General features: G+C 36.9%; 1 protein-coding gene across 2 annotated transcripts in view; it reads left to right on the forward strand.

Moving 5' to 3' along the window:
• The first annotated feature begins 1,893 nt into the window (after positions 1-1,893).
• LOC149228313 (Sas10/Utp3/C1D family) overlaps positions 1,894-26,950 on the forward strand; it is a 140,879-nt gene continuing 115,822 nt past the window's right edge. The window contains exons 1-2 of one of the 2 annotated variants that reach the window (XM_089378151.1): positions 1,894-2,124; positions 3,861-4,006. In XM_089378151.1, the coding sequence (XP_089234277.1) occupies positions 2,089-2,124; positions 3,861-4,006 (182 nt within the window). In that variant the 5' untranslated portion in view covers positions 1,894-2,088. The remainder of the gene's footprint in view (positions 2,125-3,860; positions 4,007-26,950) is intronic. The other variant, XM_089378152.1, reaches the window with a different exon arrangement.

Consider the following 26,950-nt stretch of genomic DNA (forward strand, 5'->3'; position numbering starts at 1 on the left):
TCATTGGGCATCAATGAATTCATTGGAGAGATCATTGTCAGCCATTTATATCTTCAGCCATTTGTGCTAATGTCTTAAAAGGTTCTCATGTATATTCAGATTCATGTTTAATATAATAAGGCTGAGTTTGTTTCTTGTGCTTACTGCTAAACAAGGGTTTCATGTTAAACTGTGTGCAATATGTTTGATGAAATGTCCTTACATTAATAATTAGCAGAAAATCATTGGCAATGTCATGGTACATTACACCTTGGCTGTCTCATGGAGTGTAACTCTCACCTTCAACAATAATATTTATTTCCCAGCATTGTGTCTGCTTCTTGGAGTGTCCCTCTGTCTCCATCAATGATGTTAATCTCTTGGCAAAATGTCCTTGCCAACAATATTCCCTAGCAAACTTACTTTTTTGCTGTCCTTACCTCTTTTTTCTCACCTGGTAATTCTTGCCCAGTAGTTTGATAATGCTCCTCTGCTGGAAAATTTGTCAGTCCTATGGGTGTTATAGATTTGTCTCCGACTTTCCATCTCTAAAATCTCTCTCTTCCTATATCTATAGAATTTCTCTCAGAATTTTTCTTTTACTCTGCTGCTATATATGCCAGCATCATATATTCTAGGAATTTTTTAAATCCCAGAATGCTCTCCACATGATATGTTGTTGCTCTTGTGATGATTTAGGATACTCCTTGCCGAGCAACTGCACAGTCCACGTCTGCAACATTGTGCTAATATTGAGTAGGTTTTCACCCAAACCAACTATTATTCACACTGCCCAAGCCAGAAAATATCAGCAATTAGCATGACAGTTCTTGACACCCATGTCAGATGAGCTTGATGTCACTAACAAACAGCTTTTGTCTACGAAACAAACACTTTCATGTTTGCTTGTCCTCTCTCTCTGTTCCTCTCTCTCCAATGATTTAATGAAACTAATGGCATCCTATGTTAATATCTCTCTCTCATGAATGATGTCTCATGTTTCCTGAGTCCAGAGTAATTTTTTTATAGTGTTAGACATTAGAGTTCGCTCACAGCTCACAGTCTTTGTCTACACATTGGAATTTCATTTCCACATGTTAGCATTATTCTTGTGTTTGTTTTTCTGCCTAAGTTGCATGAATACAGATACGAGAATGGATATGGATACAACATATGAAATGGATACATCAAATTTATAAAAATTCAGGATACAATATGGTTAGGATACATAATATATAATACCATATTTAGGTATGGAAAATATTGAAAAGAAACCAGCAGATGTGTGTGGACATGCGCATGCGTGCGCACACACATATATGAAAATTTGCAATTATGACAAACAAATGAGGAGACATAAAAATTTCAAAATACTTCTTATGAGTTCCAAATTTGGAAATAAAGCGAAAAACGAGTTATTTGTTAGCATTTCAATTTCAATTTTATTTTGTTTTAGTAATGGAAATGCCCACTGCAACAACTGAAACAACTGAAACACCTGCTGAAACAGCTGATACATTGTTTTAAAAATATGAAACCCCACTGAAATGTTTTGGCAGTTTACCAGGGGTATTTTGTATGAGGGAATGCATCCAAAATGCTGAAATGCATTTCCAGCACCTCGGTGTGGAGTTGCCTGTAACATTTACACTATAAGACATGTGACTTCCTGCCCTGACTTAATGGCCATGACAGCTCAACCACAGAACAATGGCCCCCTTGTGAGGTTGGGCTGGTTCTTTTGGGAAAATGACTGTAAGGAGAATCTAACCTTGATGGGGGCTGTAACAATGCCCAGCTTTTAGTGACCCAGCTTGCTGGTCATGTCAATATGCACATATATATATTGATTAGTTTCGTTTATTTCGATGCAGCAAGTTTGCCCTTACCCAATCTGGGAGTGTGAGAATTAATGTTACCAGCTTACAACGTCCGTTTCTGAATCTTTTGGCTAAGGTGCTGCAAGTGGGGATATCCATTCTGCCAAATTTGTCCACGTCTTGCATTTGGCCCCAACCACAAAACAAACACAAGTACAATCACAACAATGAGCACAAGCACAATCAGCCCACAAAGAGCAAACAGGTCATTGAGGAGACTTGAACCCTGATGGGGGCATTAACAGCACCCAACTTTGGTGACCAGGCAAGTTCCCTTTGACATGACTTTATAACATATGTTAACAAATATTTCTGCCTTTTAGTGTTGCCACACTCCACTGATTGGAACTTGGTCTGTAAGCCTGCCAAAAATACAAGGAATAAAATAGCTGTTTAAGGTCATCCATGTTGCTGTGCTATTTCTTCTTGACAGTCTGACACCCACTGCTGTGTCCTGTTTGCTCAGATATGTTTGCACAGATTATTTTTTAGTCTTGACACTTACAGTCATGTCACACCTCAACTACAGTCACATTCATACCTGACATATTCTTCTCAGACAAAAAAATTCTGAAGTCTTGCCCAACAAATTCTTATGTTGAATAACTGCACCGTCTACATGTCAGAAGCAATCATGCTGCCAGTAGCTTCAGACATTCTGCCTGTCAGACTTCCTTCCTACAAGGACCAGGCTGTCTCTCTCGGTGCTTGTCTCTCCCATAACTCCATTGCCTGTTTGTTGTGCATTGGATGTGTGCTTTTCAGTTTGCCCATGACATATATACCAGCAGATTTGTCTGTTATTCTTGGCCTCTGCATGCTTTTCATTCTGCCAGTGACATACCTTCCAATGGCAGCATTATTTCTGCCATTTATTTCTCATGCAGACTTTTTTTCCTAAATATTAAAAGCACCTGAGCTTTAACCTTAGTGAAATTTAAAAACAGTTATTCTTCAACTGCTGGCTGCTCACCTGAAACTCATAAGTCATTAAGTCCACACAGTGCACACCAATGCTTTTTTCCTCTTTGATTTCCAGGCTCTTGTCTGCCCAGCAGATACCCAGCAGATATATATCCACGTGTTCAACTGCTGACCAAACTCTACATATCTCCCAGGCAATACCTTCACTGAATGTTCTTCTAGATTCTTTATCACTTGACTTTAATACCTTATAGCAATTTACACATAGCTATGTACAGAGTTGCAGAGAAGGGAAAAGAATTGGTTGCGTATTATGCAGTAGTAAAAATGAAAATATGCACATCACATGGTGTCTTGGAGGAGACAAACAAAGAGACAAAAAACATGATTGCATAGTTTCTCAGAGGAGACAACCAAGCATAGAAAGGACATGATTAGTAACTCATGAAGACAACGTTTCGCAAACCCCTTGATTAATGTGATGTGACACTTACTTAAATGCTATCACTCTAAACCTATGATACTTCATTGACTACCTAGTACTAGCACCTAGTATTAATGTCCAATAATGTACAATGAATCATGATATCTCCATTGGACCAACTCGAGAGCTAACTATGCTACAGACCGTTACAATGCATCTAGTTTAGACACGCAGAGTTCAGAGTTTTCTTTATGAATTTCCAATAGTTAGGTCTGGGAGGTTTGAGTGTCAATTGTAGTGGTGGGGATTATATAACAGATCCCACATTCATATTTTGTAATTATTATCATTTTTGCATTGGTTAATGTTTACACATTGCTTATAACTACATAAAAATATTGGTTTTGTATATGTGATCTTGAGTCACTGGTAGATCTCCCCTATTATTTCTTTTCCTTATAATCATTGGTGTTGTTTTCTTATTGGTATTTCTTATTGCTTTGCTATTTGTCTTATGTTTGGCGTTGTCTATATCATTCATGTAAGTTGTTTTTGTATGTTTCGGTACACACAGTCATCCAGTGTTCAATTCTTGATTCTCTCATTAGGGAAACTCCTCATTGTTGCATAATGATTGTTTGGATGCAATGCAGAGAAATATGGAGGGACCTGATATGAAAATGGGGTCTAAAATTGGAGCTTCTATTAAACATGCAGATGATAAAACTTCAAATTTCCCAGATGCCAATGAGATTCTCAATGGCCAACATGAGCAAGATCAAACAGAAATTTTACTGAGGTAATTTGGTACTTAATAAATCTAAAACGTATTTTGTCTACATATCTAAAAAAATAAGGTCCCTATTCATTTGTGTTCTTGTAATTTTCTTGTCCTCTCAACCTTTTGTCAATAATTAGTTTCACCTATTTTTTGGGTAAAAATGCTTCTTTTGACTATTAAGATGGCAATAGCATGTGCATTGTACTTCAGCATTTTACCAGAAAAAAGGGCTAGCACTGTCTATGAGTGCTTTCAAATATCCAAATCGATAAAATAAAAGCTTTATACCATCAATTCTTAACAAAAGACAGCCAAAACACCATTGTGCAGGAGTAAATGTCCAACATTACAAAAATTAGCAGCCATACCCATAATTATGTAGTAGTTGTTAAGAATCAGAGCACAGGCAAGACAAGACAAGTATTGGCATAAGAAGTTTTAAGCCACATTCTACACCCTGTATTGATATCATGATAATAATACATGAACTCATCTTGTTGACAACTCATAAATGGATCATGGCAACACCTCATCAATAGATAAGGTTTACAAGTCCTATCAATATGGTCTCTGACTTTGTGATTTTGTAGGGGCTCACCGTCTAACATTCCCCACCTCAATTGCATGTCTTAATAATTGTACCATTTAATAATAATTAGTATCATCTTCAATCTAAAACTGTTGACCTGAGATTTGATGAAGATATGCCTGGAAAACTGCCAATATCTAGATGTTGAATAATTCATCTAGAAGTGAACAGCTGCCATGTCTGAACATGCCCATTCTGTTGATTAGAGTCCCATTGAGTTGATTTGATTGATTCGAGGAGACCAACTTGTATGCTCTCAGTTTGGTTGTATGAACAGCAGCAAATAGAAGTGAATCACAGAGCTGGATATATATGTGTCTACAAATCAAGGAGATCTAACTTTGATAGAGATCTAAAAAGTCTATTCTCAATTCTCTCCTTAATGGCAATGTATAGTCAACAATGAATACAATTGCCAATGCTTTCAAAATGAATTCGTCAAGATTGAACATTGAATATAGTATTCAAATTCAACACAGATTTCAAACATTAAATTTATCTCAAATTTTGTAAGAAGATGCAGTTCACTGTCATGATCTGGTCGTCATTGATTCTGCAACATATTTTCTTCAAACAACACTATCTTCATTGTAGCACTTTAATGACCTCTTGTGGAGTAAACCAAGATGCTATGGAAAACAAGCGTAGCCTTCTCCAGTCCGTAAGAATTCTAGAGCTCTAATACCATGTTAAGAATTAGAGATTAGAACACAAGCAAGTCAAGCCAAGTATTGGTGGAAAAGGCTTTAAGCCATATTCTACACCCTGTTGATTTCATGATATGAATTTATAATACATGAACTTCACCACTTTTGATATAGATCTCATTGACAATTCATCAATGGATCATGACAACACCTCATCAATAGATAAGGTTTACCACTCGTATCAATGTGGTCTCGGACTTTATCATTGTCTAGGGATTCACAGTTTAACAGTATTCAAAGGTATTTTTAGACAATTTATAGAATTGCGTGGCTTTATAACAAGAGACAACTGATATCTCAAAATTAGGTTGGAGTATGTTTACATCTTCTTAAGATTTATTGATATATTATTTATTTTTATCCATATAGATGAGTAGTTGTTTCTTCTCGCATTCATTTCTGGTAATGATATTGACATGTTGAGCAGTTTGTACAACTGGATTCAGGGGCCGTTATATTATTTTCATAGACCCTCTCTTTCAATTGTGCTATATTGCTAGGCATTAGAATTTAGATCATTATATAGTCCATTTTATACCATGACTGTATATACAGGGCTGGCTGTTTCCTGAGTTCATGTTATAAATTATAATAATACATAGATGCTGGGAGTTGCTAATATTAAATGCAGATGCAATCTAAATATTTGACGCTTGTCTTAGTTGAGAATAGTGTAAAGTTGCTTTTAGGATCTTTAATTAAAATATTATATATATAGACCTTGACCTTATAACATTGATTTGTGATTTGTAACATTGAAGAGTAGATTTTACTATTGTTCCATGGGGATGTGTTGTTGAAATTTCTAGGATACCTTCTAGAAATAGGTTTTTCTTCACCCGATAACTACTTCAGTGATCAATTAAAGATTAGTTTCACATAACATTAAATTTAATAACATTTAGGCAGTTATACAGAAAAAAAAAACATCAACTAAAAAACATGAAAGAGCAGTAAAACAATGAGACAAGAGACACAGAAGTTAGGCACAAAGCTAGGGAAAAATCCACAAGGGGAAAGCCTAGAAAAGTTCTTCCTCGAGAGAGAGAGAGAGAGAGAGAGAGAGAGTGTTTCCAGATTCATATATACATTGTAAATAACAATACCTGAATCATAACCAAACCAGTAACCAAAATCACGATGAAGTGACCTGTCAAAAACCATGTTCCTGAAATTTCGGCCCTCCTGTAATTTTGCTGGATCAGAGATATGTGTGACCAAATTGTGTGTCCAAATGAGGAGAAATTATCTCCTTTATATAGCCTTCAAGTGGGATTGAATGGGTGCCTCTTAGGGGCCCAACCGACCTATTAATTTTTGGAGGCAAATTTAAAAATTCAATTTCCCATTTCTTTTTCAAGATGAAAATACCTTTGTTACCAGGATTCGGATTCGGATATGGATATGGATACAGATACGGATCCGCTAGTTTTTTGGAAATCCAAGATCTGGATACGGCAAGGACACATCACGTACGCAAAAAAAATATAATAATATTTTTAAAATTAAAAAAAACACTTTAGAGCTAAAAAATCAAATACTCCATGAAACCATCAAACACTTTTAGAACACTGAATGATAAATATGAAGATTGAAACATTGAAATGATGCATCCTTCCTCACACAAAGTAACAAAAAGGATCATAATATCATAAATGATAATAGTAAATACATTTACATATCCTCAAATGGATCTATATTTTCTTCATATTGCAACTCTACATCATGAATAGATGATGGGGGTCCTGGAATGTAGGAAGTTGCATCAGTAGGCTAGATTGGTGGTGGAACAATATCCTCAAGTAGGTTGAGGTGAGTCATGGCATTCAATGTTAGGTTCAAGTCACAGATCTTAGGCTCCACATCCCACATCTTGCTCGGACCTTTTTTATACTCTAGTTCAACATGTGATAGAAGACGGATGTTGGAATGAACATAAACAAGATCCTCAGCCTTTGTCGCTCCTACCCTGTTTCACTTCACTGAATGGATGAAGCCATATATATTCCAATTCCTCTCAGCTGATGAGGAACTAGCAACCTGTGATAATAACCTGGTGGCTAGAGTAGATAAATGAATGCTATCCCCACCATGGAAACCCCACCAAGTAATAGGATCAAGATGCCCTCGATCATCCATAGGTACTGGATCTGAAAAGTTACCAGTAGACTGTACAAACCCTCCAAATTCTTGGCGGATTTCCATTGCAACTCCTATATCTCTATAAATTTTCCTCAAAGTTGTCTTGTATCCTTGTACTACTTCAGAATCTTTGTTTGGTGATGTTTTACCAGGGAAAGACAAAATTCTAGAATGATACTATTTAGGGTGCAATGCATATGCAAAAAGGTGTAATGGTGTGGTCATTTTGTTCCACCTTTCTGTAACTATGTCTTTCACTAAATAATAGAATGTTTCATAAGGGTCATTTTCACTTGCCTTGATAATTTCTCTTATTCTCTCCAACTTACTATCAATGTTTTCATAAACTTCCCCCAAGCAAGGTGTATTTGTATCAAGTGCCCTAATCAAAGTCAAGATTGGTTCAGTGAACCGTAGAAGGTATTGGACCTTGTCCCACCATGCATCATCAAAAATGATGGACTTGATTTTTTGCCCTATATTAGAAGTGGAAGTCCTCCATGATTCCCAAAGAGGGTCAATGACCATTGCTTGTAGTCTAAGTTGCAGGAAACGCAGGGGTAGGGTCCGTTTTCGTACGGAAACGAAATGGAAACGCGTTTCCGCGTACCGTACGGCCTGGAAACGCGTTTCCGGCCGTACGGGCACGTTTCCCGAAATGGAAACATGCCCGTACGGCCGGAAACGCGTTTCCAGGCCGTACGGGCCCCGTTTCCTCCAAAAAATCACTTGTTTTTTAATTTTTTTTTTTTTTTTTTTTTCTAATTAGTTTGTAAATTTTTTTAGGGTTTCTAAGCTGTTCTAGAAACCATTTAATCTTAATCTTAATGTTAAAATGTTTAAGTAAATGTATCATTAATGCTTTATGATTGCACATATATATATTAATAATTTTTAAATGTTTTTAATATATATATATATATATATATTATTATATATATTCGCGTTTCCCCGTTTCCAAAATTTGGGGAGGTCGCGTTTCGTTTCGCTTCCGCGTTTCGTTTCGCTTCCCCGTTTCCCCGTTTCGTGCAACTTAGCTTGTAGTGCTTGTCTCACCTCCACAAGTTTCTTTATGACAAGAGTGTGGGAGGCAAAACGAGTTTCAGCAACCTACAAGTTTCAAAAAGTCAAATCTCAAATGAGAAATCATATATAAATTTGCCATTAAAAATAAGAATTTCCAATACAAATAATGTTGATTAAAAAAAAGTACCTTCAGTAGCTCCAACTTTGCATATCCTTGATAAATGGCTTGGTACATTGAATGATTTGTTATGAACATTTGGATTTCTTTTGATTCTACATATATTTCATTAATCCATTCAATCTCACCAATCTTGGTAAGCATAAGGTTCAATGAATGTACTGCACATGGAGTCCAAAAGATGTGATCATATCAACCCTCCACAATCAAACCTGCAGCATTACAAACCTGTGCGTTGTTCGTAATGACTTGAACAACATTATGTGGCCCTTCACTTTCAATTGCATCAATAAGAATTGTGGATATGAAAGATGCATCTTTCTCTATTCCATTGCAATCAACAACCTTCATAAACATTGCCCCTTGGGGGCATACTGCAACAACATTAATTAATGGACGGTTTCTTTGGTCTCTCTATCCATCAGAAATGATGGACACACTTGTTTCTGCCCATGTATCTCGGATTGCCTGTAGCTGTCTATCCACGGATTGTCTCTTTGATGCTAACAAAGTAGTGCGGACCTTTCCATATCCAGGGCTTTTGTACCCTTTTGGCGCTTCATTAACAACCTTAATCATTTGTTACCAATAAGGGGAACGCACCAAATTGAATGCTAGCCCATTTGCATAGATGCAATGAGCTACATGTTCATTGATTATTGAAATCTGCTTCAAGAGGGCCTAGAGTGGGCCTTTTATTAGTTGTGGCAACAGACCTAAATGGCAATGGAGGCCTAGTTGTAGAGCTTTGCACAGGGTGTTTTCCCTTAGCAAGCTTCCTATCAACAGCTTCTTGCAAAGATGCATAGAATTTCATTTTTCCAGGAATCAAACCTTGGACATGTTTTCCATTTGCATGCTTTGGCCCGGTGCATACTTGCACCGTTATGTTAGTTTGACCAGTGAAATGGGCCTTCACTCTAGTATATGAGCCATTTTTGATATCCTGGCACTCATTGCACTTCCATTTAAATGAACCATCTCTGAGATTTTTTCCAATAATCTCCACATACTGCCATAGAGGAGATTTTGGATCTGTTTTGATGATTTCCCCTTCACTCTGCCCATGTTGTGATGGTTCCATAGTGATAATGGTCTATAGGGGTTACCTTACTGCATATACAATTCAAATTATAATATATTAAATTATTAATATTATCATCAATACACAATTAAAAATTAAAATACACTTCATATAACACCTGATATGATATCATAAATAAGGTCATGATATAATGATAATATCATAAATATACTTTTAATAAAATTATAAATAAGGGAATATGCCTCTTCCATCAATCTAGACTCTACAACATAAATCAAATGGAAGTCTGACCTTCATAACAGCCTGATGGGCATTACAAGACATAATGATAAACTTGACCTTTTAAGTTTTAACAGCTTGCTGGCAAAACTCAAGACTATAACAGCTACTGTGTATAATTTCTATGGCTGAGATTAACTTGTTTACTACCCAACACAAGCTAGAAGAACCATACAAAGGCAACGCTTATATACAAATAAATTATAATATTACATAGATACATTAGCAAAAAATATATATGATAGATACGATACCAAAAATTGAAAAATACGATACCAAAAAAATATATACGATACCAAAAAAGTTAAAATTAAAAATCGTAGAATTCCACGCTCAGAATCCTACCTTGGTCAGTCGAGCTAAACATCGAAGGAAATGCTGGCCAAAGTCGTCATTTAATTCAGCGGATAGCTGACCAAACACACGCTTGTTCACTCGGAAATATGCCGCAGTCACACCAAAGTTCAAATGCCAAAGTTCCAAACTTCATTGTGCCTGGTTCAAACGCCAAACTTCACCGTGTCTGCGACAACTTCACTGTGCCTGTGGCAACTTCACTCTGCCCACGACAAACTGTAAACGAGTTCTATGCCTGCGACAAACCATAAACGAGTTCACTGTAAACTGCGACTGCGACAATGAGTTCACTACACAAGAAAGTTAAAAACTGAAAATGAGTTCACTGCATACTGTTTTGCCTGTCGAGACAAATAGGGACCACCTCTTTTTAAAGTTCGCTGCCAGCATAAAACCTAACTTACCAAACCTAACTTCTCACTTCCGATTTTCGCTGCGATTTCCAATTTCCACTTTTTGCTGCGATTTCCCACGTTTCATTCGAGCGTTTCCGGCAATGGGGGGTGACTTACTGTATGGATCCGCATTTGAAACAAAGATCCATTTCCGTGCAATGTTGATCCGCCAGGTGCCATTTTTTTGCCGTATTCTGGTGCATTCGGATCCGGATCTAGATTAGATCCACAGATCCGCCAATCTACCCTCTCCCGCTGTCGGATCCGATAACATAGGAAAATACCGACCATGGCTACCATATTTTCCAACACTTCCTCTTAGCCAGGGAGGTACTTTTCATTCTATCTCTCAAGGTCAATCTTTTCGACCAACCATAGGTCTCACAACGCACGACCTAAGGAAGAGATCACAAATACAAATCTCTCTCTCTCTATCATGATCAATATCCCTGACCAATTATAGGTCTCACAGCCCACAACCTAAGGGAGAGATCAACAATCTCATCATAAGGAAAGATACATAGCATCCATCTCAAATCATCTCCCCAACCAAGACTTCTCACAACACATAGCCTAAGGGAGGAACTAACAATACATCTCCCTGACCAGAAGGTCTCACGACACACAACCTATAGGAGGAATCAACAATACATCTCCTGGACCGCATAGTCTCACGACACACACCATACAAGAGAAATCAACAATACATCTCTCGGACCACACGGTCTCACGGCACACAACCTTTAGGAGGAATCAACAATACATCTCCCATACCACATGGTCTCACGACACAACCTATAGGAGGAATCAACAATACATCCCCCGGACTGCACAGTCGCATGACACAACCTACAGGAGGAATCAACAATACATCTCCCAGACCACATGGTCTCACGACGCACAGCCTATAGGAGGAATCAACAATACATCTCCCATACCACATGGTCTCACGACACAACCTACAGGAGGAATCAAGAATACATCTCCACCACACAGTCTCACGATATACAATCTATAGGAGATGGTCCATAATATGATGCTATGTAGTTAGTGCTTCTTCTTCAAGGAGATTCTCAGTCACAGGCTCATCTTTAGTATATCTAGACCAACATTGATCTTCAAAACTTCTAGTCATCTTTATAGAAATTTCCTTGATCTTGTCTACTCCCACTGAGTACAGAGCCTATCACAAGTTCTTTTGTCACATTGTTCTTCCGTCATTTCCAACGATTGCCACACCTTGGCAGTCTCCATTAAGTACCTGCGATCCTCACTAGGAGGCTATGGAAGAACAAGAACAACAAAGCAAGCCAAGAGACTCATATTGAAATAATCAATAGAAAAAATCAAGATAATACTTATCTTTTGAGAGTGTGTCAACTCCCTCTTGATCTTAGCCTTCTCAAATCGAGTCAATTTCATTACATCATCAAGGAGCCGATACCATCCTCAAAGGGTTCTCATCATTTAGAAGTCCACATCATTAATGTTGAAATATGTAACTAGGTTTGGTCTTCATATTGACATATGTAATTGTGATTTTATGTATTTAATGAAAAGAGAAAAATAAATTTATTTTTTGTGTTCTTGAGGCATGGGTTTCATGCTCAAGGGAAATTTTTTTTTAGGTCAAGCGCCCATTGAGTGCTTTCAGGTTTGTCATAAAGTCAATTGAGTCATTGAAGACTCATTTGGACATGTTACATATTGTAAAGAAAAAATTATTTTGTCAAAATAGAGTCAAAAAACCCTCCAAGACCTCATCATGGCACAAAGATCAAGTCGATCTACATGAAGGGACAAGTCGGCCTCACGATAACAATTTGTACCCCTCACAAGCCTATAAATAAGAAGGAATTCGACCTCATTTGCACACTCACTCAAGCAAGTTCGATCTCCATAAGATAGAAGCTGGAAAAGGACGAAGAAGGAGAAGAAGAACAAGTTTGAAGTTTTGGGCCTCTCTCTCTCTCTCTCTTTTGTTAGGGTTTCTACAGTTACTGGGCAAGACGAAATTCTGAAGCTGCATCAAAGCTGTGAAGTTGCATCAAAGCTGTGAAGCTGCAAGGTCGAAGCTACGAAGTTGCTTCTAGGTCGAAGTTGTGAAAGTTGAAGTCGTGAAGCTGCTAGGTTGAAGCTGCATCAAGGTCAAAGTTGCAGAAATTGTTGCTGGGGTCAAAGTTTGTTGCTGGAAGTTGTGTAAGGAAAGCTCATCAAGAAGGAAGGATGACTTGATCTTGGAGGGTCTTGGTTAGAGGTCATAGGTCTTGGAATTCGTCAATTGAAGTTTTATAAGAAGAGAAGGATTTTGGTGGGTTTCCCTGTCAATTGGAGAGGTTTTGGCCCTAGTTGATCACCTATATCTTGTGTCCTATTGTCTCATTGTTCTTTATGTTTTGGTAGCTGTTTGATGATAGAGAACACTAATAATAATAAAGGAAAGAAGAAGTTAATCAAGTAAAGTAAAAATACATCACAAGCAGTTATCATTGATCAAAGTAAGAGAAATCACCTACTATAGCTGCCTTAGATTTCTCAACATGATATCAAAGGTAAGGTGACTACATCAAGGAAGGGCAACACAAAGAAGGATACTCAAGGGCCGAAGTATGAATAAATCATCTTGGAAACATCAAGAGCATCAATCATCAAGAAGAGTTCGATCAAGGAAGAGAAAGGAATCTAATACCCAACAAAGGAAGAATAAAGAAGAGCGAAGCATTTTCTGATCTGTTTTGGGCTAATTCTCCTCCACACGTGCGAAGGTTAGGGCATCATTTGCAGTAGTGAAAGCCAAAAATTGCAGTCACTAAAAGGAGCCAAAATTTTCAAGATGAGGAGTCAAGGTCAAGCGAAGTGAAAAGGAGGCAAATCTATCCATATTCCAGCCACACATGTGACCTAGGGTTTCTACAGAAAAGGCCAAAATTGCAGACCTCCTATAGCAAGCCAAACTTTTGAAGAAGGGCCGAAAATTTGAGGTTGTGAAACAAGTTTGACTAGCATTGACTTGAAGCAAGAAAAAGCGTTGTCATTATCATCAAGGAATCAATGTGATCTCTCTTTGAGCCAAGGATCATTTTTGAAGAAAGACATCTTCACCAAGAAGACATCTTCTATTATCTACATCATCATCAAAATCAAGGCATCAAGTTGAATATTTCATCATCTAGGAGTATCTTCACTTGACAAGTAAGCATTTTTATATCTATAATCGAATATGTCAAAATGACTTCATATTGCAAGGAAAGCAACAAATTGGTTGGGCCGTCAAACTTTCTTGCATGGAAGAAGAGGATAGATTTGATCCTCATAGAAAATGAAGTCGTTGGTCATGTTAAGGGTTTAATTGTCGAACCACCGAAAGAAGAAGCTCAAACTCTACAAGATGAAGATATCAAAGGAAAAAAAAATAGCCTCATACTTTATGAGGGTGTCAGAAATAAGAGACCAACTCTAAGAGTTGGGAGAAATAATGTCTGACAAGGAAATGACTAACATAGTGCTCAATGCACTACCAGAGGAATGGGGCAACTTCACATCAAGCATCTATGGGAAGAAGGAAGCTACTCCATTCAATGAACTATGGTCATTATGCAAAATCGAAGAAACCAGGCTGAAAGCAAAAAGCGATGTAGGATCAAGCGAGCAAGCTCAAGCATTTGCTGCCATGGCTAGAAGAAAAGGGAAGTTTGGGGAGACTCGTCCTCAGAAAAAGAAGATGAAAATGTCGAAGGTTCAATGCTATGGTTGTCATGAATATGGACACTACAAGAGAGATTGTCCAAAGCTCAAGAAGGACAACAACAAAAGAGGAAGGGAAGAAGCTGAAAAGAAGAAATCCCAAAAGGAGGAAGTAAAAGATCTCTACTATGATTGAGATAATCTTCCTCACCTAGTTCTTTTCAAGCTTTCTGTTGTAAAGTATAACTATCATGGTAGGAATCATTAAAAGCATGATAGGGTGCATCATGTTAGGAAATGTCATCATAGAAGCATACAATTGAAACCAAGAGCTCGTGACATCATCATAAAAAAGCATGAAAGATAGTTGAAATAGAAGTCTATGGCTGTCACCTATAGAAGGATGTAGCTCTTGGTAACCTCATTAGAAGCATAAGTAGTACTTATGGGAAAAAGAAAGTCATCTAGTATAGAGCTCATCATACATCATTCAAAAAGGAGTATTTGCAGGATGAGGATGATCAAGATCCTTCGTTGGAATCTTCATTGGAAGGTTCACCTTCTGGAAGAAGCAAGTGTCTCGCCAGGAATTCCAACTTGTATGGGATTCATGGGATGATGGTATGATGTCAAAAGAAGTGAAGCAGGTCAAGGGATTGAAGTTCTTTCAATCAAAGAAGCTGCCGAAGGAAGTCTAGATGACCAAAAGAAAGAGATGAGGTATGTATGCTTGTAATTGGTAAAATAGAGTCATGTCATATGGTTGTAGATATCATGAATGAGTGCTCTACCTCAAGAGCATGATCAAAAGAAAGGATCTCCTCCTGTGAAAGAATGCATGAAGGCATGGTTCACACATTGACTAGATGAAATCAACATAATATGTCCTCATATCAAATATGAGATGGTTGACAAAGTGGAAGGAACTATGATTGGAAGTTTCTGGGAGGAAATGTGTGAATAAAAGAAAGGAAGAGGTCATAAAAAAATGCAAATATGGACAAGGGAATCAACATCCAAGGACTAGAAGATTTGACTATGATATCTCCATGGGAAAGATATGAAGATCTTGATAAAGTTTGAAAAAGAAATAGACCCTTGACGTTGTATATCTTTTTTGGAGATGTGTCAATATATATGCAGGATGCTAATGCAAACAAGGAGATGTCATGATGAAATACCATCACAAAGGTATTTTTGATTTAATGTTCATTTTTCTATTTTTGAACATCATCTGGATGGGCTAATACAAGGTTACTAAGGGAAGAGCTGTAGATGTCATCTACAATTGACACTCGTGGTAGGATGAAAGATCCTGAAGAAAACATGATGTGAAGAAGGTAGCAAGGTATGAAGGAAAGGCCAGATATGGACTAATGGATCACTTTCCAATGAAAGAAAGGATGACATGACTGACATGATTCATGAATGAAAGTGATGGATGGTCGATGCCCTACAAAGAAGTCCCAAAAAGATGAAGACTCCTGAATGAAGAAAAAGAAGTTCATGACATCGAAAGGAGGAGCTCTTCAAGCAGCTAATTGTCCCATGATATCCACCGAAAGAGCTGTTGGAAGCAAGTCCCTGGTCAAGAGGGAGCTTGGTCAAGTCCATGATTAAGAGGGAGCTTGGGTACATTCCTTTTATAGGAATGAGTACATTCCTTCATTGGAATGGGCATATCCTCCCTAGTTGAGAGGGAGAGATAGACACATCATTCTTGTCTTCACTTGGGAAGATAGAATGGAGGATTGGGTAAGCATATGACATCTGTTACTCTTTGAGGATGTGGTAGGGCATCCAAGATAAGAGTAGTCATAGAGGGTTGATATTCCTTGAGGATTGGGAATTCAAGATCAGAATAGTCATGGTGGAACATATCTAAGAAAAGTTAAAACCCAGGTGGGGTATGTTCCTAGAGAGGCAATGATGAGCGTGTCTATAAATCGTTGGTCTTGCCAACATTGTGCTTTGATCTTCTGGAGAGATAGAGCTGTTAGTCTAAGCCTTGCTATATGACAATTTTAGATGATATGATGCTATATAGATGGGTTACCAATCCGACTCTTCTTAGGAGAATTCTTCAGTTTGAGAATGTCCAAGTAACTTGTATGGATTATGAATACCTCCCTAGTTAAGAGGAAGTGTTGAAATATGTAACTAGGTTTGGTCTTCATAATGGCATATGTAATCGTGATTTTATGTATTTAATGAAAAGAGAAAAAATTTATTATTTGTGTTCTTGAGACATGGGTTTCATGCTCAAGGGAAATTTATTTTTAGTTCAAGCACCCATTGAGTGCTTCTAGGTGTGTCATAAAGTTAATTGAGTCATTGAAGACCCATTTGGGCATGTTACGTATTGTAAAAAAAAAATTATTGAGTCAAAATAGAGTCAAAAGACCCTCTAAGACCTCTTCATGGCACAAAGATCAAGTCGGCCTCCCTCAAGATAGCAATTCGTACCCCTCATAAGCTTATAAATAAGAAGCAATTCGGCCTCATTTGCACACTCACTCAAGCAAGTTCGATCTCCACAAGGTAGAAGCTGGAAAACGACGAAGAAGGAGATGAAGAACAAGTTCGAAGTGTTGGGCCTCTCTCTCTCTCTCTTTTGTTAGGGTTTTTACAATTACCAGGCAAGACGAAATTATGAAGCTATGAAGCTGCAAGGTCAAAGCTGTGAAGCTGCAAGGTCAAAGATGTGAAGCTACAAGGTTGAAGCTATGAAGCTGCTTCTAGGTCGTAGTTGTGAAAGTCGAAGTTGTGAAGTTGCTAGGTCGACGATGCATCAAGGTCAAAGTTGCAGAAATTGTTGTTGGGGTTGAAGTTGCTAGAAGGTCGAAGTTTGTTGTTGGAAGATGTGTAAGGAAAGCTCATCAAGAAGGAAGGATGACTTGGTCTTCGAGGGTCTTGTTCATGGGTCATAGGTCTTGGAATTCGTCAATTGAAATTCTATCGCCTATATCTTGTGTCCTATTGTATCATTGTACTTTATGATTTGGTAGCTGTTTGATGACAGAGAACACTAATAATAATAAAAGAAAGAAGAAGTTAATCAAGTTCATGTCACCAAGGAATCCACATTTACATCATCGAGTCTACATCATCGTCATCGTCAAGGAGTCTACATCATCATCGAGTCCACATTATCATTATTAACATCATCAACGAATCCATGTCATCAACGAACCCATGTCATCAACGAGTCTACATTATCATCATTAACATCATCAATGAGTCCATGTTATCAACAAGTCCATGTTATCAACGAATCCATGTCATCAACGAGTCCATGTTATCATTATCATCAAGGAGTCCAGTCCAATTCATCATCAACGAGTTCATGTCATCAACAAGTCCATGTCATCACCAAAGAGTTCCTTTCGTCATCATGAATCCACATCATTAATATTATCATCAATGAGTCCACATCATGAGTTCACATTACTAACAAGCCTACATCAGCTCCCTCTTAATCTTAGTCCTCTTGCACATAAAGAGTCCACATCATCATCATATCATTATCAAGGAATCTATATCATCATCAAGAATTCCACATCATTAGTAACGATTTAAAAATAAAAACAAAGCACCAAAATACTTATCTTTTCAGATCATGACAACTCCCTCTAAATTTCTTTGCATGTTTTGTCTCCATACTGCAACAAGGTTCTGCTTTGTTTTTCAATAAATATGTTTATGGAATGAACTCATCAGCTAGAAGCTTCAACATCATGTACATCAGGGTCCTTATAATTTCCTCTTTCCATCATGCTTATCATCATCTTGCTTCCTTATGTCTTTTTGCAAGGACCGATCTTCAAGGACATGCTTCACAATTCCTTGATCTCACAATTCAAAACAATGTAGAAATATTTGACACGAGCTTAGAGATCATTGACATAAGAAATCTTTGTGATGTATGTCCTCTGCTATATGTGCGACTTCCATTCTCAGACCAATGTAACCAAGACAGAAATTGTGTCTTCACTAAATTAATGTTCCATTCTTTTGATTTTCAAGTGCATCAAGCTCTACTTCTGTAATAATCAAATGAAGATTATTCCCTTCACAGACTAGAGAATATGATATGAGTATTTCATCTGAGCCACATATGCGAGCTATACCACAAAGTTACTGTAATGAATGTGGGCTACATAGCCACTGAAATGCGAGCAATGAAAAATGAGTGCAAGCCTCGGAGATTCCATAGACAGAGTGAGCCACAAAGAATAATAATTCAAATTGAACCATAGTGATTTATGCGAATTATAGAGAAATCAAACTCAAGTTAGAGGACCATCACAGAGAAGATTCTGGTCATCAACATGGTTTCCATTAAGAATATTTTAATCTTGCAATACGCTAGATACAACCAAGCATACTGTATTAAATCATGCCAATATGATGACCCTAGGTCTGCAATAAAGCCACTATCTGACCATCATTGTTACAACTTTGTACTTTGATCTGGAAATTTGCACACCATCACAGAGTGCACTATGACCACATTCTCAAAATACACCAGATTGCAAGCAGCCTAAGATCACGATTCTTAGATTCAAGCTGGCAGACTAAATTTTGGCATCGCGCAATGTCAAGCAAGTGAACCATTTTCCATTTTAAATCTGTCAGCCCACTTGGATATAACATAATCCACAGGGATACATTTGCGTCCCATAAAGATTCGAGTGAACCAATAATAGCGAGTCATAGTAATTTGATTTCACAAAAATATATCGATGCTATCACAAATTATATAAAAGCTACGAGCTATAATAGGAGTCTATCTTGCAAAAATTGTCCTTGCATTGATAGAGATATGACGAAGTGTAGCTTCATTTCATTCATTCAAATTACTATAATCCTCTTCGTAGAGATGGATCAATTTTATGCCCAGAATATTGACATAGAAACACCATATGTGGTCAATTACAGGGATAGATACAGAGGAGTATGAATTTCTCACTGTAAGAACAGAACAAGGTCAATGCCACAAAATTTTGTATAACAGAACTCAGATCTCAGTAGCCCTAACCCGGGAATTCAGACCACAGATAGGATCTTGATCTTTAGAATGCTTAGACCACAAAATCATAGGTAAATTCATCCTCTATACTTCTCAGATCTTCGATTTTCTAGATCTGATACCATGTTGAAATTTCTAGGATACCTTCTAGAAATTGGTTTTTCTTCACCTTATAATTACTTCAATGATCAATTAAAGATTAGTTTCACTAAATTCAATGTCATTTAGGCAGTTATATAGAAGAAAAACATCAACCAATAAACATGAAAGAGCAATAAAACAATGAGTCAAGAGACACAGAAATTAGGCACACAGCCAGGGCAAAACCCACAAGGAGAAAACCTAGGAAAGTTCTTCCTTATGAGAGAGAGAGAGAGATTGTTTCCAGATTCATCTATACATCATAAATAACAATAGCAGAATAATAACCAAACCAATAACCAAAATCATGATGAAGTGCCCTGTCAAAAACCATGTTCTTGAAATTTCGGCCCTCCTATAATTTCACTGGATCAGAGATATGTGTCACCAAATTGTGTGTCCAAATGAGGAGACATTATCTCCTTTATATAGCCTTCAAGCGGGGTTGAAATGGTGCCTCTTAGGGGCTCAACCGACCTATTAATTTTTGGAGGCAAATTTAAAAATTCAATTGTCCATTTCCTTTTCAAGATGAAAATACCGACCATGGCTACCATATTTTCCAACATGTGTCCCCTAGAGCCCTGCGCTGCCAATGTTTCTCACACTTTGAGAATGGGGGGCGCTTTGGGAAATGTTCCCTACGTCCCCCTTCGTGAGAAACTTAGGGTAACTCATGGGGAAACACACGGGGAAATGTTTCCCCAGTAAGGGGGATCCCTTTCTCGAGAAAGGGTACATTTGGGCGCCCCCTCCCTTGGAAGGCGACTGCATAGGTGCTCCCCCTAAAAATGTTTGTCTAACAACCCATGAAGGTAGAACAAAAATAAGGGATAGAGCTTTGAGGAGTCTAGGACATTCGTAATTAATGGAAATATTGAGTTCTCTGCTTAAATTTTTAACATTACCATTAATTGTTTCAGGATGTTTGAGAGTGGTTCCAACTAACAACCTTATCAAACTTCATATGGAGAAAGTAGAATTTCATATCCCGTTCAAAATTCAATAGACTTAACAGTTTTTAGGAATTCAGGATTGACGGGATTATTGCATTTCCATTGGATTGCACAATGATGAATTATTTTCATATTACAATAATTTTAGACTCTAGAGATGGGGACTCCTATGTTAGTGACCTTGATGTCCCCCTTGTTGAAATACTGAGAGGGGGGTGAATCAATATTTCATTCAATTGTTATAATTAATGCCAGTTAAGATTTTTCACAATTACAACCAGAAAGTAAATAATAAGAATTTTATTAAGAACATATGAGGACACCAATCCTCTTTTTACAATAGATTGAGTACAATAATGTTGAGGGCTCCAACCCTTCAATCCACCAGGCTCCAACCTGTTTCCAAGCTCCAACTTGGGCTTTACGAGGCTCCAACCTCTAGGGCTCCAACCCTATCTTCCTCAAGTCTCCAACCCTATCTTCCTCAAGGCTCCAACCTTGTATTTAAGAGGCTCCAACCCTTCAACTTTTAACAATCAGAATGTATAAATGACTTACATCAATAGTCAACCAACTACTCCAGACTTCCAATTTGCCCACTCTCCAAGAGCTCCAAATACTTCACTGTCTGAATACTTCACTGCTCCAAATGATGTTGATCACTGGTTCGAGCTTTTGTAGCCTTCACACAAGTCTGAGCCACCCAAATATCACTGCCCATAGATCCGAGATAGATAGGTCTACAATCCTTCTACAATTCCGAGGTGTGGTTTGTCTCAGCTGTCATTCAAGGTCCGAGTTGTAATTGTTCACACCTGTCCAACGTATCACAGGCTTGCAAGTACCACCACAGGTCTGAGCTAATAGGTGATTGTGTCTTGTTACCACATGTCAGAGTGTTGGTTACTACAGGTTTGAGTCACTGTACTTCTTCCCCAGTTCATTGTGCTACTAATTCGAACCGTCATTTGTGATCACAGGTTCGATGTACCACAAATAGGACCGCAGTCCGAGTTTCCAGGCAAATAAAATAGGTTCGAGTTATGTCAATTCTTCCACACGATTGCTTTTCGGTCTTACACAGGCAGTTTTCCAACTTTAGGTCCGAGGTACTGTGTCTTATTACCACAAGTTTGAGTCGCTTCACAGTACAACAATTTCTTACAAGTCCGAGGTATTGATAGTAAGCTATATGTCCGAGGTTTGATGTAAATCTGGGCCTTCACAAATCCGAGGTAAGTATGTTCAACAAGCCGAGTTTAATGTCACAAGTCTACTGGAGCTTTGAAGTCTACTTCTTGAGATTTTAAATGATAACGCAATCACAGAAGTATGCCTAAACAATAAATTTCTACTTCTCGGCCTCCTTGGTTCACAAGATGTGAACACTTCACCTTTTTGTCTTCCTGTGATGTTCTTCGCCGAATTGGATGATGGGAATGAGGAGTTCGAACTTGTATTTATACTAGTTTTGGTCTTCAACAAACAAACACGTCCCTTTAAGGTGAGGCCGATGTAACGAATAAAATATATATAAATAATATAAATATAAATAATAAAGATAAATCATAAATAATAATTAGTTAAGCTAGTAATTAGGCTGAAGAGGCATGTCTAATAAGACATGACTCTTCAAGAAGAGACGCTTAGTATATAAGCAAGCCTCTCATTCTCATTGTAGATCATCATCATTCTTATTCTTATTCATTTTATTTAATATAATATTTATAGCCTTAATGGATATCTTGACATTCCGAGTCTTCTGGAGTAATTAATCTGTAGAAGGAACTTTGTTCGCTTCATTTGGTATCAGAGCAGTTCGGTTCTCTAGGTTTCTTAACTGGTGCACAGAGCTTGTTCTCCAATCCAGGTCCTTGATTATCAAAATTCGTCAACCTTGTTGCTGCACAATTGAAGCATTTTGCTCAGAATTTGGGAGTTTCTCCTTTTCTTTGTTTTTCTAGGCCTTTGGCCATTAAAATTAAAATTAAAAGAAAATTCGCTAATTGGAGGGTCTCCAATTCGCTAGTTGACCTTTGGCCATAAAAAAGAAAAAAAATTTAACCAAAAAAATACAAGTAAATAAATTAAAATAAGAAGAACAAGAAAAAGTAAAAAATCAAATTATAAAAAAATAAAAAAATAAAATCACTTGGTAGAAGCCCGTGGTTTTAGAAACAACCCATGGTATTTTAAAAGTAAAAGGTTAAACAAAAGGGATACAAAATCTCATAACATGTGATATTTAAAACTTTTTACGTGGAGAAGCCTGTGGTTTTAGAAACAATCCATGGTAATTGCCCATGGTATTTTAAAAAGTTAAAAAAAACAGAAAACAAAAGGAATATGTTTTACTTTTACGTGGAGAACATTTTAACGAGGTTTTAAAAACAACCCATGGTAATAGCCCATGGTATTTTAACATCGTGACCGTGTCATATGAAAAGACGTGACCTTTATATTTATTAAGTGGGGTGACATTAAAAATTTATCAAGGAAGTAATTAAGTATATAAAAAAAGGGGACCAATTTATTATAAAAAAAAGAAGTGAAACTATTATTATTATAAGATAATAAAGTTATTTTGAAAAGGGGTCTTTATATAAAGAAATACATACATATATAGAGGGCAACAATATAAAGGAGTATTTTTTTTAATAAAAGGGTATTCAAGTTTTAACAATCCACATTAAAGGAGAATATTTGAAAAATATATATAGAAGAAATAAATGATATTTTATAATAAAAATAGCTCCAGTTGACATATTGTTTACGTAAAAACATCAAGGCAAAAATGTAGACTAGTGATGAAAGTTTTCCTGAAACCCATAGTATATGTGTTTACACACTATTTAAAATCAAAGGATCACTCGCAGGAAGAGACATCATAATCTCTATCAATCCTACTGAAAGAAGTAATTATGTTAGCCCTAAATGTGCTAATCAATTGGTGATTCTTGAATCAAATATAGTTGAAACAAATATTTTTGGCAAACAATACGATATAAGCAATCTACACCTAAATATTGGAGATTATACTTTTACCTCACAATTCACTGTGCAAACCTTATCTTTTAACAATAGTGACATTGTTTTGGGATCACCATGGATGCAAACTCTAGGTTCCTTTATTCTAAATACTAAGAAAAAGTTTTTAACATTTTCTTACAAGAAGAAGAAAATAACACTCGAAGATGTTACACTGAAACCTAATTCAGTAACGCCAGAAGATATATTGGATATTTCAAAGGTAATTTCTCAAGAAGGTAAAAAAGTATTACAAAATATGCAAAATGAAATTGACAAAATCACTATTGATAAAAATGAAGAAGTTTCTCGACTTAAAAACAATAGTGAAAAATTATTGATGCAAATTAAGAAACTTAAGAAGGATAAGAAGTCATTAGAAAACAAGGTACAACAATTTATCGAGAAAGAAGTATTAAATGTAGGAATTAAAGTTGATGACAAAACAACAAATACTGATCCAGTGAATATGACAACTCAAGAAGACAAGTCAGTTGAAGAAACGAGACGCGTAGATGTTGCAGTTCAGACAATGAACATCCCAACTGAATGTTCCATAACCATCTCAACAACATCTTTGCCAGAAGAAAATATAAAAATTGGCACATGCCCAGTAAGGAGAAATCAAACCAAAAAAGTTCCATATCGGCATCCGAATCATGAGAACAGACGAATCAACCATGCTACATATTTGAACCAGTCAGAACCAAAACAACAAACTGATGTTCCGGATAATAGTGATGTAATCTCAATCCAGTCTTATGCTAACAAGTCGTTACAAAATTCCAGTGATCAGAGTACTATACAGAAGATTAATCTGGGATGGTTTGATCCATTCTCGGTGCGACAATTTCTATTGTCACTAAGAAGATCATATCAACTTGTACCGGCAAGGATGACTATTTCGAGACAGAAAGTCTTTCGAAGCCGAAAAAGAGATCAAGCCTTTTTTCATCGACAAGCTTTGAGGACAAAGCTCTTTGAGGAAGGAGGCAATGTAACGAATAAAATATATATATAAATATAAATAATAAAGATAAATCGTAAATAATGATTAGTTTAAGCTAGTAATTACGCTGAAGTGGCATGTCTAATAAGACATGATTGTTCATGAAGAGACACTTGCTTAGTATATAAGCAAGCCTCTCGTTCTCATTGTAAATCATCATCATTCTTATTCTTATTCATTTTATCTAATATAATATTTATAGCCTTAATGGATATCTTGACATTCCAAATCTTCTGGAGTAATTAATCTGTAGAAAGAACTTTGTTCGCTTCAGCCGACTTGCACAAGTAGGCTCATGTCGGCTAGGTTTAGAAATTATCATTTTCCAACTTGTAAATTCATTTTCTCTCAATCTAAGAGGAGTTAGAAGGCGAGTAAGGGCTCGTTGGAAAGGGGAAAATGTCCTCTACAAGCCGGTGCCAATTTCATCCTTAAGTGAGGTCATTTTTCCATCAAGAAAATTATATTTGTGAACTGTCATCATTATTTTATTCATGGCAGTTTTTAGGGTTTCATCATATGCTAGGGCTTCTTCTTTAGGGCTCCAAGTGTGTTCTTCATTTAGAGCATCTTCAATAAGGCTAGGGCTTCAACAATCATCCATGCATCATTATCTTCATTAGTGCTCATATTAACATCAAATGCTTCTCGTGGTAGGGGTTTTGTGAAAATATTTGCAATTTGTTCCTTTTTATTAACGTATTCCAATCTGACATTCTGTTCTGCAACTTGTTATCGAAGAAAATGGTATTTGATTGGAATATGTTTTGTCTTCGAGTGCATTACCAGATTCTTTGAAAGATTGATGGCACTGGTGTTGTCACAATAGATAGTGACTGGTTGATTAGTTTCTATGTTGACATCTTTCAGAGCTTCCTTCATCCACAATATTTGAGTACAACAATCTGCAACAACTATGTATTCAGCTTCAATTGTGGAGAGAGATATAGATGATTGTTTTTTGCTGAGCCAAGATACAAGACAATCTCCCATGAAGAATGCATTTTTGCTAGTATTTTTTCGATCATCTATGCTTCTAGCCCAATCAACATCGGTGTAAGCTGTCAAAGTAAGAGTTGTGCTTTTGGGATACCATAGGCCAAAATTAGGAGTACCTTTCAAATACCTGAGAATTCTTTTAACAACCATCAAATGGGATTCCTTAGGAGCTGATTGAAATCTTGCCACCATTCCTACTGCTTGCATAATATCGGGTCGTGAAGTAGTTAAGTATAGAAGAGCTCCAATTATTGATCTGTAAAGAGTTGCGTCTACCGAAGGGGATTCATCATCTTTGCTTAATTTGCAATCTGTAGTCATCGGTGTGCTCATAACAACACATTCTTCCATCCCATATATTTTAAGCATGTCTTTAAGATATTTTGTTTGGGATATGAACATACCTACTTTAGTTTGAATTGCTTGTAGTCCAACGAAGTAAGACAGTTCACGAATCATAAACATTTCAAATTCCTTCGACATGTTTTGAGCAAATTCATGACTCATCTCATCATTGTTGCTCGCACAAATAAGATCATCAACATATACGAGGGTGATTAGTAATTTATCCTTGTCTATCTTCGTGTAGAGATTACTTCCAGACACACCCTTTTTGAACCCTTGTTGTTGTAGATAATGATCCAATCTTGTGTACCAAGCTCTAGGAGCTTGTTTTAATCCATATAATGCCTTTTCTAATTTATAAACGAAATATTTTCCTTCTGCTAGATCAAACACTTCTGGTTGCTCCATTTAGACTTCTTCCTTTAGATCACTATTAAGAAATGCTGATTTCACGTCCATTTGATAAACTTTGAAACCTTTTGAACAGGGAAATGCCAAGATCATTCTTATAGCTTCCAATCGAGCTACCAGGCAAAAGTTTCTTCAAAGTCAATCCCTTCAATTTGTGAGTATCCTTTGCAAACAAGCCTTGCCTTATTTCTTCATAAAGCATTTACTTTAAAAAATTCTAAAATATTTTACTGAAGCAGGTCTTCCTTTCCATAATTCATACGAGTCTTCTCATTATTTGGTCTTAGTTGGGCTCTACTCAAGGTATACAGTTCTGCGCCAATTGCTTCCCTCCAAAACTTGGCTTGCAAATCAACTGCTAGTAACATTGTTCTCGCCATTTCTTGCACAATTCTGTTTCTTCTTTCCACTACTCCATTTTGTTTAAGAGTACTAGCTACAGAATGTTCTCTTTTGATTCCATTTATTTTACAGAAATCATTGAACTCCTTTGAAGTAAATTCTCCTCCTATATCTGTTCTAAGACACTTGATTTTTGATTCTTTTTCATTTTCCACAAGAGCTTTAAAATTCTTAAAACATTCAAGAGCTTCGGATTTAAATTTTATAAAGAATACCCACATCATTCTAGTATAGTCAT

The sequence above is a fragment of the Pinus tabuliformis genome, chromosome J (genome assembly GCF_031772625.1).
Source record: "Pinus tabuliformis cultivar Carrire ecotype Pingquan chromosome J, CPIR1, whole genome shotgun sequence".
In the NCBI taxonomy this organism is placed as follows: domain Eukaryota; kingdom Viridiplantae; phylum Streptophyta; class Pinopsida; order Pinales; family Pinaceae; genus Pinus; species Pinus tabuliformis.